Source organism: Sabethes cyaneus, chromosome 3 (assembly GCF_943734655.1).
Source record: "Sabethes cyaneus chromosome 3, idSabCyanKW18_F2, whole genome shotgun sequence".
Lineage (NCBI taxonomy): Eukaryota > Metazoa > Arthropoda > Insecta > Diptera > Culicidae > Sabethes > Sabethes cyaneus.
This window is the reverse complement of record NC_071355.1, coordinates 232,072,068-232,086,148: the sequence shown is the minus strand read 5'-3', so window position 1 is coordinate 232,086,148 and position 14,081 is coordinate 232,072,068. Positions and strand designations below refer to the sequence as shown.

At 37.9% G+C, this 14,081-nt stretch overlaps 1 protein-coding gene across 1 annotated transcript in view; it reads right to left on the bottom strand.

The window, feature by feature from the left end:
- Positions 1-4,678: 4,678 nt before the first annotated feature.
- LOC128740868 (potassium voltage-gated channel protein Shaw-like) overlaps positions 4,679-14,081 on the bottom strand; it is a 34,084-nt gene continuing 24,681 nt past the window's right edge. The window contains exons 3-7 of the mRNA XM_053836440.1: positions 13,199-13,393; positions 6,239-6,457; positions 5,195-5,798; positions 4,968-5,114; positions 4,679-4,683 (exon numbers count right to left, since the gene is read on the bottom strand). Coding sequence (XP_053692415.1) covers positions 4,679-4,683; positions 4,968-5,114; positions 5,195-5,798; positions 6,239-6,457; positions 13,199-13,393 — 1,170 coding nt within the window. The remainder of the gene's footprint in view (positions 4,684-4,967; positions 5,115-5,194; positions 5,799-6,238; positions 6,458-13,198; positions 13,394-14,081) is intronic.

Sequence of the window (14,081 nt, the reverse complement as noted above, 5' to 3'; positions counted from 1 at the left end):
TGTGTGTGTGTGTGTGTGTGTGTGTGTGTGTGTGTGTGTGTGTGTGTGTGCGTATGTGTGTATGTGTGTGCGCTTCAATTTTCAATTGCCTATTTCTCGGAGATGGCTGAACCGATTCGTCTGCTATAACTTGTATTTGAAAGGTATTTTTACCTAGTATATCACTATTAAATGGTTTCGAGGTCTGACTTTTAGTTTAAAAGTTATAAGCAAAAATGTGAAAATAACGTGACACGATTTTCTCCGGAACCACATAACCGATTTCATCGATCTTAGTACCAAATGAAAGCTCTTACTATTGCTAAACGTCACGCCGATTTTTATTGAAAACAAACAAGTGGTTTAAAAGTTATGCTTAAAAAACCAGTTTTGACAAGGTTCAAATGATCGCCTGTTTCTCAGAGATGGCCAAACTGATTTACGTGCTATTAGTTTCATTTGGCAGGTAATATAACCGGATAGATCACCATTGAATGGTTTTTTGATTGGATGTTTAATTTGAAAGTTATGAGTAATTCAATACACTACACCAAAATTAACAATAATTTATGATGATTTTAACCAAGAAAAATAACCTAATTTCAATTATTTTAATATCAAACGAGAGGTTTTCACACTACGAATATATATGCAAAATTTCATAAGAATGGGTTTTACCGGTCAAAAGATATTAACCCTCGAACACTCGCGCCAACTTTTATAACACAGTTACTCGTGCGCACAATAGCCCAAAAGCAAAGAAAACGTGCGCACTAGAGTTTTTACTAGGAAAACTTGGTTTTAAGTTTATCGAACCTTTGGAAGAGTTACTTGAAATTGAAAGCTCTATCGTCTGGTAGAATTTGAATTTTGATTAATCCCCCTAAAAGTGAAATAAAAAAATTATTTTCCTTCAGTTTTCATATAACACATTGATGTGTTCTGCAAAGTTTTAGAGCATATTAGTACAAGAAATTTTGCTGAAGACAGTAACCTTCTATCTCTTCAACGAAGAGATCTTATTTATTGTATATGCATTTGAAAAATCAGTTTTTCTATTTTAACTCTTTTTGTAATTGTTGTATGACTTTTTCATGTATTACAAAGTTGTATAAATAATAAAAATACACAACTTTGCTGAACATAGTATACCTCTATGTTTCCTTGTTTACGAACTGTAGAACTTTGATTATAAAAAATACCCTGATTTTGACCCCGAATTACTCGACTACCAACAGACGGATACATTTTAAACATTTTACATTTGCTGGTAGTTTTGCTGCACACAGACACCATTTTTCCATATGAAGAAACGAAAGAAAATTCCAGTTGGGGCCAATCGCGGTACACCTCACATGCTACTTGCTTTGTTTCTGTGATGTCGGTTTATGCTAATCTATTTTCCTAACAATTTAAAGTAATAATGCATTGAATAATTCTGACATTTTGCTCATAACAAGTTTATTGAAGAATATACGTTAATATATACGTAATATACGATTTGTAACTATATAACAATATGGCATTCAAAAACCTACATATGGTGTACAAAATACAACAACGTGAGTAACAGAAGGTTCATAAAAATTGATTAAATTTATTCAAGAAAACTTTATTGTTGTGAATCAAATAGAATGGCATTACAGGAAATTATGCATAGTTCAAAAACCTATTAACTAGACCTTTACTACGCAATGTATATGTTAAACAATAATATTTCATCTTACAACTTACTTTTACTTGCACTTACCCTCATTAGTAACAACTTACTCAGCAATTTCATGAGAAAAGAAACTATCAAAATTTATAAGTGCTTCTATTTGTTTAAAATTTTGTAAACTTATTCAATTTCCAAAAATTTCATGTAAACCAAACGGGTCGATTTCTATCTCAAATAGCAAGTAAGATCGTATAACCACAGATAAACAGACATAACACTCGTTTTCCATTCATCGTACCGATAAAACCGTCATTTAAAATTTGGGCTTAGTTGGGAATGTCTCCGTTTTGGTCAAAGTGGCGCTTTTTGGCGAAAGAAGGGGAATTCCCCATAAAAAATACTTGCTACTTCGAGGGACACCCATATTGCTATTTGATATTTTTTGAATGTCGATCATAGATGGTGCTAGTGTTCAGGCTAAATGTGAGGTACGATAATTTTTGTTGATTTTTCTTCCAAGAGTTATGTCTGTTTGTCTGTGGTATAACAAAGGTTCCTTTCACCACTAGGTGGATTAAATCAGGTTTTTTAAATATAAATTCATAAATTCAAGGTCTCGGTTTCGGTTTCAAGTCCTGCCGCACTCTTTCTGAATTGCAATCTATATCAGCCCACATTTTCTTTTTTTCTTATAAATAACTTTCAGGTTCAGTTCTTCGGCTCTGTAGTCGGTACTTAGCAGCTAAAACGATGTTTAGCTTCTATATCCGACGTTTCGGTGGTTTTATTCCACCTTTTTAAAGGAATTAATGCTTAATAAAACCACCGAAGCAGTTGGTCGGTTATAGAAGTAAAACATTTTAGCTGCTAACTACAGACTGCAAAGCCGAAGAGCTGAATCTGTAAGTTACATATTGCGGTCGGAAAGCATACATTCAAGTGCTTGTAAATAATACTGCTTTTATCTTATATTTATGTATTCCCTCGTTAATTATACTGAATGCCCTTGCTTGTAAACACCACTGTGTAGCTGCCAGATAGTTAAGTCCTTAAAATGATCAACTCCATGATCCAGCAGGTTCTCAACAGATTTGGCAAAATAAAGGAACAGCAGGGTGTTCCCAGGGTATTATAATAAACAAATAAGCCATCAAAACGGTAAATGCTAGTTGGTTTGTATTGCCCACCTACAGCTCTGAGCCAATTAAAAAAAAAATCGTTGGAAAAATTTCCGAGTAATGCCCTTTTAATGTTTGATAGGCCAGATTGCTCACATAAATAAAATAAAATTTTTCAGCAACACTTGCCAAACTACGGTAAAGCGCAGTCGGTTTTAATTTTTCTGCTACTTATATACACATTGGTGAGCATTTGAGAGGGTTTGAGGTGTTTTGGAACCACCCAGAAACGCTCCGGCTCAAGTCTCGCACAACATGTGAAAAGGGTTGATGTGCAAATGCGAGATTCTCTTCGCGTCTCCTCCCTTACGTTTATTACGGCGACATAAATGCATTCCAATGCAATTTTTCTTAGCCAATAGATAGCAAATAATGCCAACAACTATTTCATGCAAAATGAATCCGTTCAAGTGCATTTACATCGCCCTGATAAGCCGAAGAGAGGAGATGCGAAGAGAATCTCTCATTTGCACATAAGCCCTTTTCACACTTAGTGACTCCGGGAGAAACACGTCATGAGACACGTCAAATCCCACTAGAACTCGAAAAGTAAATCAATGGAAACCAAATCATGTTATCACGTTATTATATGTTTTGCTCTAAGGCCTATAAAATCTATCCGCTGACACTAGTTTTTAGAGTTTTAAGGCCATTTCAATAATTATTTTTCTTTCATATTCAGTTTGAAGTATATCTGCTCATAATTGCCGATCTGGAGCCATAGTTATTGTGAATTGAGAATATGAAAATTTGAATCGAAAATTTCTCTGTAACTGAAGATTAAATCTATTCAATTAATTTAACTACGAATTATAAAAAAAGCAGACTACCAAATTGAAGATTCAATAGGGAAAGAGAGAAAATTTCAAAGCGCTGTAGTGTAGGAAAACCAAAAACTCAATTTACCACACATAAAAATCGATAGAATTTCCTAGATAAGACAAACAATATTTTCCACAGTCGAAAATTAAAGAGCTATTATTGGTTTGAGACGGCAAACAAGCAACAGCAACAAAGACGTCGTGGTTGTCGTCTTCTTTGCCGGTGCGCAAAGGACAAGGAGGATAAAGAGCTATAAAAAATAAAATACATCCGTTTTGTGGGGCGTAAAGTTTGTTCACTTACCTGCAGCTTTCTGGATAGTGGAGGGGTGCCGCTGCGCGCTGCCTGATAACTGTGCCCCGCTGACTGTGCCGTGTCGAGCCGAGCCCACCCCGAGTGGGGGTTCCATTTTTTCCAGGCGCTGAAAAAGGATCCATCTGTTCGGATTGGGGCATCATTGTGATTTTGCCAGAAAAACGTAGCATGTTTAATTGTCTCTAGGCAAACCGTGAGATTGGCTTCCATCTGTGGGTAAAGCCGAACTTTTCTATTTTCATTTTCAAAAGTGGAAAACGTTGTGTTTGCTTTTCTCTTTTTCTGTGAATGGCATCCGGCTAAAATTCTTGTCTCGTTCCATGAACATGAAACACGATCCCATCCGAGGACGACGTGATGACGATACAATTCCTCACGCATTCGATGGTGCAAGTGTAACGGAAACGTGACTTGGGAGGATTCTGATCAATTTTCGAGAAAACACATTTCTGCCTGTTTTTGTCGGGCGTGCTGTTTAGCGTGATAGGTTTGTACACTTACAATGGCTCCGGGGTGGATTTAGTGTTTCTTTCGCCTTTTCGTACGGTTCATTCGATGTCACGCAATTTTACGCCTCTGCGGGACAAAATGGCCAAACTGATCATAAACGAAAGCAGTCGCAGTGAAACGAAGAGGCACAGCCCAACGCGACGGCCGACGGGGCAGCAACCATACCGAACATCGGAACACTTTTGCAACGGAATACCTAAAGCTTGTCGTCCCATCATGCTGCGGGTGTGGGCAGGAAGGGTGTTTGGTTTGTGTGTGAGTTCCAAGAGGTAGTGTGTCAAGGCAATATCGAGAAACAGACGAAGAATAAAAACAAATCATACAGCGAAAGGACAAATAGGCGATTGTAAGACAAGTGTAAGCATCTACTGCAGATGAAGATGACCAACAGGAGTAGAGAGGTAAAAAATTATTGTCTAATCGTTGGCACTCTTCACACGGACAAACACAAACACACATGTAGGTATGTAATATAGAGAAGAGATTTGCCAAGGTCAGCTTACCCATCTTTGGCAGGATGACGTCCTTTGAAATTGTACGGTTGGCGTTCATGCGTCTAATTGTTTGATCCATGCTTCCCGTGCTGGGCGCGTTGGAAGAGGGAAGCTTGCCGGATCCGGTGTTTACGCACGCACCGGGCCCACCTTGACCTGCGGTGGATAGACAGATGAAATGAAATGTTTACGAGTGTTTTGTTAAATTCCGGTGACTTTTTAAAATGTGTACTCACCTGGCAATCGAGGTGGCCTGGAAAGTTCAACCGGACAGACCCGGCGTCTTCGCTTGGGTAGTTTGGCGCGGGCCTGCGTGTGCGAGTAGTACATCGTGAAGTTGCTCACGATGACGGGCACCGGGAGGGCGATCGTCAACACACCGGCCAGGGCGCACAGCGCACCGACGAACATTCCGATGTAGGTTTTCGGCGTCATGTCACCGTACCCGACGGTGGTCATCGTCACCAGCGCCCACCACAGCCCCAGCGGTATGCTGTTGAAGTCGTTGTGCGGATTGATTTGTATCCGTTCGGCGTAGTACACCAGACTGGCGAAGATCACGATACCTAAAACTAAGAAAAACACCAGCAGCGTCAGTTCCTTGGCCGAGGCGCGAAAAGTTTGGATCAGGATTTTCAGCCCGGACGAGTGCCGCGTCAGCTTGAACAATCTCATGATACGGATGATGGAGAAGAACTCGAGGATGTCGGCATTCTCCAGGTGGGACGCGAACCGCTGCAGTATCAAATCGATGAAGAAACTCAGCGTGGCGATGTAGTCGATGATATTTACAGATGACATTAAAAACCTACATTTGCTCGGGGATGAGATGAAGCGTACCTGTGGATCGACAAGGGAAGGCGATCGGTTAAAATCGTCGTCAATTTCAGAAAAGTCAGAAAAAGTATCCTTTTAAAAGCATTGCGACTATGTATGGTGGAGTGACAGACGACCTTTTCATTTTTTTCCTTTTCGTGCGAATAGAATTAACCTTCATAGGTACCTTCCTATTATGTACCTATATATAATGTTTAGCAAAGATAAGAGTCATCGGAAAAAAGGTCACCAGCGAGAGGCTTAAATTTTTTTCATTCGTAGTTTTTTGCAAAATCATTCCCAAAAAGGGGCACAAAAAAAAAATACAAAATTATATTTTTAATCTATTCGACTCTTTTACTATTCAATAAATTCACTGTTATTGAGAGCCAACACACTTCATATTTAACAAAAAAATCGCTACAGAAATCGATAAAATTTGCAAGAAAAAAAAAATCATTTACCATTATTTCGAAGGTGAACCACGCGTTGCAGACACACTCGATGTAGAAAAATGCGACGTGGGCGTTCGTCTGGGTTTTGTCCAGCACCCAGGAGGTGTTTTGGCTTGCCGTTTTCACCGTGATATTTCGGATGTACGGCACACGCATGTCGGGATGCGTCTTCAGGCAGAATGATATGATCGATACGCAGATGAAGAAAACTGATATGATGCCGATTATCTGTTGGGAGAGAGAGAGAGGAAAAGCAGAAGTTGGAGGTTGGTTAGAAGGATGAGATCAATTATGGTGGCGGTTTTGCTCAATAGTGTCGTTTATTATGATTGCTATTAACGAGGCTGTTGATGGTTTGAGGTGCTATCATTTAGCTAATGTCTTTGGTATCGTGCTTTACGATTTTACCTGTGGTAATATATGGACCGTCGAGTAATAATAGGTTCAAAACAATTTTTAGGGTCATAAAATGTATTTTAGAAATATTTATAAAATAAAAATTGACGGTGATTACACTGCAAGACGGTACATCGTTTCTACAACCTAGTGAGCATCTTCAATCCATGTTAGGGTCTGGTGTGGCTGCCAAACTCATTCATTTTCCATATCCCAGTAGTACTAAACTTTCAATGTTGGTATCTTCTATGGAGATTTCGCTTAACCAAGAACAATTTGATGAATGCTTTCTTCACTACTACTTGAGAAAGAAAGTTAAGAAAGAGGTTAGGAGCGGCTCACGATAGCGTCTGACCCAGAGTGGGCCGCTGAAGTCTAGTCTTTCGTTTCGGATGTCTCATGAATTAAGGTTGACTTGAGATTTCATTTTTGGCGTAGGACTACGTCTCTCAGGACGGTTGCTGGTACAGGGGGTACTTCCAAAAATCTAAAAATGCGAGCGTCACGAAAGATTTTGAACGCTAAAAGTTCTGTCAATTGCGAATGAATTTTGATTGTTTGAATAGCGATCGATTCAAAACAGATGTAGCAATAATGCGGTTTTTATTACAATTTTCTTTTTGAATTATTAAAGAGTGAAAATTAACAAAAAGTTTTACGGTCAAATTTTCCCATACATTTTCTACATGAATACCTTGGTCGATAGTTAAACACACCATCCGTTTAGTGTGGTTTCCTTTTACAAAAAAGTAATGAAGCCCCCTGTCCCAGCATGTCAAAAAAAAAATTACGGCGTTCAAACCTATACTAATTCGATGCTGTGCTTGGGAAGAACGTCAGAAACAATGATAAAGTCTCCTCGTTCCAACAAATTGACGATTTTTTTTCGTACGGCGATATCTAGACGAATTTGAAATCTGTTAAATTTTAGCCAACGCAACAGAAAAAAAAACAAACGTATCAGATCTTATTGTTATCTCATTGAAGATTTGAAAGTATTAAGTTTCGGAAACTCATACAGTGAAAACTGTAATCTGATGAAATTTTTATAAGGCCATTGCAAATCATATTTAAAGTTTTTGTCACCCGGGGGGGGGTGCCCTTGGAAATTGGCTTGAAAAATCGGGGGGCAAAAAAATAATTTGTAGAATATGAGTTAAAATTTTTTTATAAAATCAATTGTGTACGAGTTGAGTTAACGCTTCTAGCATGAAATAGAAATGGTAATTCGAACAATGGAATTTCCGAAAATCGCCCAAAAAAATTTTCCTTCGTTTTTGTCTTTTTCCGTATATTTTTGCATAGAAAATAATAACGTATATATTATAAGCAAGAATAGATTCGGTTTTCACGTTTAAACCGTAAATAAAAATTCTTAAAATCCATGATTTTTTTTACTCGATTAAAAAATTCCCTTTGTTTTTTTTTCGCCCCCCCCCCTTCAGTGGCCGAACACCGGAAGAACAAAAACTTTATAAAATATTTGTAATGGCCTAATAAAAATTTTTGTAAATTAGTATAACTTACAACCAATTAATAAATATATAACGTTTTCTCGTTGCTGAATATTAAAAACTGAGACTTCTTGTAAAAATTCAGATAAATTTATTGGTTTTCTTGAGTGAAATGGTCATATTTCTGATTGCTATAAATAAGTTGAATAAGCAAACTGTTAAGTATATCAAAAATAACTTTGTGTGGTTTTATTTCCTTTCCTTATTGTGTTTCGTCTCCGTTTGTGCTGTTTTCCTCTTTTTGATGCACCGTATTCTCTGTCTTTTTGCTCTGCTTATTTTTGTCTCCTTTTTTCCTCTTTCCTCTTCGGTTTTCCTTTTTTATTTCCTGTTTATCGTCTTTTTTTCTTCCGTTAAATCTTTTTCTGTAGCCTGTTTTTACTGGTATTCTATTCTTGTTTTTCTATCTCATTTTCCCGTATATGTCCCATACTTCTCATTTTTTATCCCGTTTGACCACTTCTTCCACTTTACCTCGTTTTTTTCATCGCTTTTTATCTATCATCATTCTTATTTTCCCTTCTAGTTTCTCTTGTTTTCTGTTTCATATTCCCTTTGTTGATTCGTTTTCCTTCTTTATCTCTGTCGTTTTTCCTTTTTTACGCTACTGTTTACTATTGCTCTGTTTCTTTTAGCTTCCTGTCCTGTCCTGCTTTTCGCTTTTTTCCTGAGTTCCGTTAATCGAATGTTTTTTCCGTTTCCATGCCCGTTTATTCTCTTTTCCGGTCTGATTTTCTGTCCTATTACAAGTTTTCTCTTTTTTCAGTCCCGCTGTTCATCTCTTTTCGCCTTTTGACTTCTTGTTTAGCCCTGTTTTTGTTTGTTTATTTTTCGCTAATCCATTTTATATTATTTCCTGTTTCATTTTTCCTCTTTTCTGTTTTTGTTTCTCTATTCTTCTTCTAGCATTTTTTTCTCGTTTTTTCTCCTTCTTTGTCCAGTTTTATCTCTTTTTCTGTCCAGTTTGCTCCTTTTCCATTTTTTTTCTCTTTTTATGTCCCGCTTTACCATTTATTCTGTCACCTTTTTTCTTTTGTTTTTTTATATCAAGACAGTTTTTATTCTTTTATTAGCTTTTTCGAACATTCCAGAAAAGTGTCACTTCTTAACACTTCAAGTAAAATGAAGAATGCTGTGAAATCAATAAAACTTTGTTAAAAATCCCCCGCCAAGCCGAATCTCGGCTAGGCGGTGCTTGCTATATAGATTCAGTAGGATCGTTACACTGACCCCGTAATTTTCCTGTACTCTAACAGCCGACTGCGAAGTCTGTCGATAAAGAAGGGTAATGTCTAATGACGGTTTAAGCCCACGGCTTTGCTTTTGTTAAAAATCCAAATCAAACTACTTTGAATTCCAAAAAATGGCTTTCAGCGTTTGTGAGAACAGAACCAAAGTTGTTCATCTGAGAACTAGAACTAGAATTTGGTTTTACGATTCTTGCGATAGAGTGGAATAAATTTTGGATATGATTACGTCAGGTTCTAGCATCAGAATAATTTCGGTTCATTACATCATTCAGCCAAAAGGGGATGGTGTATCGAAAATAATGGGTCATAAAAATATACCAAAAAATTCGAACGCTAACAGCAAGAAATCTGAAGGAAACGAGTGGCAGAAACTGTAGCTAAGCAAGTGTTGAGTCCTACATTGCTAATTCAATGCGAAGTAAAGTACCCAAGTAACACACTAAACAAGTTAGATAATAATCTTCATAGAAAGTAGTCGTTTAGGAGTACTATAAACGTATATGTCGTTATTATTAAGGTTTTGAGATGTTTTGTGATAACATGAATTTATTTGACAGCTCATATCAAATGATTAATGTTTGTTTTTGTCAACATGTCAACACGAAGTTTTTATTATGTCTCTATTACCAAATTAAAACTACTGGAAGAACAAGTTGTAGCTGATGCTATAATAACGTTTTAAAATGGTACGAAACAACCTGATACATAGTTGTTTCAATTTTTGTTTCATTAGACTTAGAGATGTTCTGATATATGTAATGTTATACTATTTTAAAACAAGCTGTGTTGCTTGGGTAACAATAATTGGATGGAAAATATTACATCCGTCTTGTTAGATGGAGTTGACGAATTATTACGACTGTTTAGATTTGATTTAATATTTTCTCACAAATCCAAGATAATGATATGTAGGAGGCTATCAAAATCACGCATTATAACTTGTTTACAAACCGTTACAATGAAAGCTTCACTGCTCCGCGAATTTACGTTTTCACAACAAAAATCATGCAAGTAACGTATTTGGGCGTCCGACCACCACGACCAGGGACTCCTGTATTCAACTCTTTACCTATGTTAAATATTGTTGTAAATTATAATACAAACTACTATTCAAAGTAGCTGGCTCGAATTTGAAATTGCGTAATTGTCACGGCTCCGGAATAAATGTTGTTGTCAAAGTTTTTGCAACGAACGAGACACTAAAGAAAGCGATGCTGATCTCTCGCAATTGAACACTCAGAATCTGAACAGCTCAGCACCATTAACGAAAACTTAAAACAATAATGTGCTTCATGAATGATTCGAACTAAATTAAATTAAGAATCTTGACCATTGTGAAACAGTTTCAAATTCTTGGCTAGCAAAAACCAGGAATAGTAAAACACTTCTTGTAGCATATTAGGGACTATATACTATAGTGACTATAGCATTTCTTCTTATCAACACAAATATGCAATGCAAAACTAGCGTCCTACACGCTCCCATTTATCTTTTAGAATAAGAGTTTAACAAGTCAGGATTTGTCCTATCTTTCGTTGCTGATACTAGAAAAAAAACGAACGTCTTCCCTTGTCTATATACCAGACACAACAAAATTTCTCAAGAATACAACCGTATGATTACGTAATGTTTACAGCTGCTGTCTAATGATGACGAAAAATCAAGTCACCAGGCCTGGCTCGAGCGGCTTCATTAAAAATGTATGAGACAGACGTTCGTGACAGGGATGTGATTACGTCCTGTTTTAGCTTCAGAATAATGCCACTTCATTACATTATTCTTCCACAAAGGGATGGTGTACAGTACATCATGGGTCATAAAAATATACCAAAAAAATCGAGCGCAAACAGCACACACTGAAGGTAACGAATAATTAGAAACTGCAGCTAAGACATTGTTGAGTCAACACCGTGAATTCCAAGTGAAATAAATTAACAAGAAATGTACTGCGTACTAAACTTTAACATATTCGAACATGAAATCTATACCTATAAAAATGGATTTCTGTCTGTCTGTCCCTGTGTTCCTTAAAGAATAGAAAACTATTGAACCGATCGGCGTGAAAATTTGCCAGGAAAAGTTCTTATGATGGTTAGAGATCCCTCCCCCATTAAGAGGGGGGGCTCCCATACAAATCTATTCCCATTAAAAAGTGATTTCTGTCGGTCTGCCCGAATGTTCCTTATAGAATCGAAAACTACTGAACCAATCGGCGTGAAAATTTGCATATAGGGGTTTTTGGGGCCAGAAAAGGTTCTTATGATGGTTAGAGACCCCTCCCCCCACTAAGAGGGGCGGCTTCCATACGAATGAAACACAAATTTCTGCATAACGCGAGAACTAATCAAGCAAATGGAACAAAATTTTACAGGTGGGTGTTTTTGAAGACAAGAATTTTTTCTATGGAGAATTGAAACCTCTCCCCACTTTAGGAGGGGGGGATGTGATCCAGGAGCATTAGATCTCTTCTTATGCTTGACATCGTGTGGATAATAATTTTTGATGCCAAGTGAAATGATAACTTGCCTAACTCAATAAGTTGTATTCCGATATTCTGTATGATTTCATATGGAATATAAATTGTACGAGATGACATTATTTTGACACAATGATTAACTGGGGCTCACTCACTGCATTGATATGTCTTTGCGGAAAAGTTTGTTGTGCCTAAAGACATTCGACGAAACACTTTGATAAAAACAATCACGCTAGCGGGTCTAAAACTTTTCCTAAAAACTTTCACGTAAGTTGTTCATGCGCTCGACACCGACCTTTCATCTCCGAATAATAGATACCCTATTTTTATCTCTAGTGTACGCTCAATTTTGAGATTAATTGTACAATAGTCCTGGCTGACAGAAAACGTTGATTGAACTATCATCCCAGAGCATTATCATCGCATCATCGATTTTGAAACTTTTTTCCCCTATAGGGATCAATGTTGGCGAAAGCGGCGCCGCCCTTCGTAACGGCGCCAACACCTTATGACCTTTTCGCGTTGTCAATTTTGAGCACGGCCGGCTGACCGATGAGCATCATCATGATGATGCTGATGGTTTTCCATATTCCCGGACGTGCTGTTGAGAGAGCTTGAGAAGTTCCATCCGTTCAATTTTCGAATGTGTCAATCAAACTGATGATGGGCTCACGTGTAGTTTGGGTAGTTCTCGGAAATCATGGTCTTATTCAACAGTCGACCACCCTCGTCGCTGTGATGTGACAAAACAAACTGTGTTCTTATATAGTGTTATACAGACCGCAGAATAGTTTGTTGTGTTTTATCAAAGTTCTCCCCACCCCCCTCTTCAAAAGTTGCGGTAGGCTGGCGAACGGGAAGGATATGAATAAAGGACCAAATCGATCGGGTGTGATAGGTTGTTGCGAAAGTTGTTATTTTAGCGGTGATTTATCGCTTCGTTGCCGCTGAAGATAAAGGCTTATCGTTTCGGGATTTTGCCAAACTTGAATGTAGGTGCCTATTTCAGCAGCAATAAATTTGCATGACCACTTTGCCGCCGGTGCTAGGCTACTAGACCATTTTGGTCTAGGAAGTGGGAAACTGGTGAATGAGAAAGCCTTCTGATATGTAAATTAGTTTGGGATTAACTATTGAGATTGATGTTTTGGGGTGAGAGAAAGTCGTTGGGAAGGAGTTTACTGTAAAATATATAGCCGATTTTGGGTTTATGTTGATGTAAATCTAATGGTTAGTAATTTAAACCAATCGAATTCTCACTGTATTTCGTAACTGTTTAATGCTATGAGAATGGGAGATAAAGCATCATTATTGCAGTTTCAAGAGTACTCACCTTGGCGGCATTGGAACTGTACGGCTCGTCAAACAGCGACCAGATCTGCGGTTTCAGGTGCTGCCACCAGCTCACCTTACCCTTATTGTAAGCGTCTTCGAAACCGAACTTTTTCGCCACCTCCTCGTCGGAGGGTTTGTCCGTATCTAAATCTAGCCTATCTAAAACAGCCAATGTTTCTTGCGTATTCCGGTGCTGCCGAAGAAGGAAAAGAAAAAGAGCGAAACAAATCGTAACATTAAAACCTTAGAATTGGGAAAGGAAAACTAGGTTTTCATCTTATTTGGCTGCGGCAAACACATCAGTTCGAGTTTGGAACAACTTAATTAGATTTTAATGTATTTGTTTAGGGTGTCTGTGTCGGAACAAAGAAAACAGTCATTTGATTGTGAAATCGTCGTGCCAGCAGAGTCTGTGCACAAGTCCCAGCAGTGACGGTGCCATTGAAACGGGTATGACAGTGCCACAGCTACTAGCGTCCTTAATTCCTTTATTTCGTGTTTGACAGCAACCCTCTTGAGATGGGTGCAAAATGAGAGCGGAAAAAAGTTAAATAGCAAACAATGCCGTATATATTAGTTGATTGGAGCCGGGAAATTATGGCACAATGTTATCAGAGCGTGAAGCTGCCATTTGGGGCAATAAATTGTACTTGCCAATTTCATTGTAAACTGATACTGTAAAGCTAGGCAAATTAATCATTCACCAGCTGCCACGCGACGCCGAACGGGCAGGCAACATATTTGCTGCTGCTGATCGAAACTGTATGATTAATGTAGATTGTTTGCTATGGTTGATGGTTGATAAGCGATATCGATCGTTAAGTGACACTGGCTGTTGTTTAGTTTGAATTTATCGTTTCACTACTGATCGAGCAAGCGAT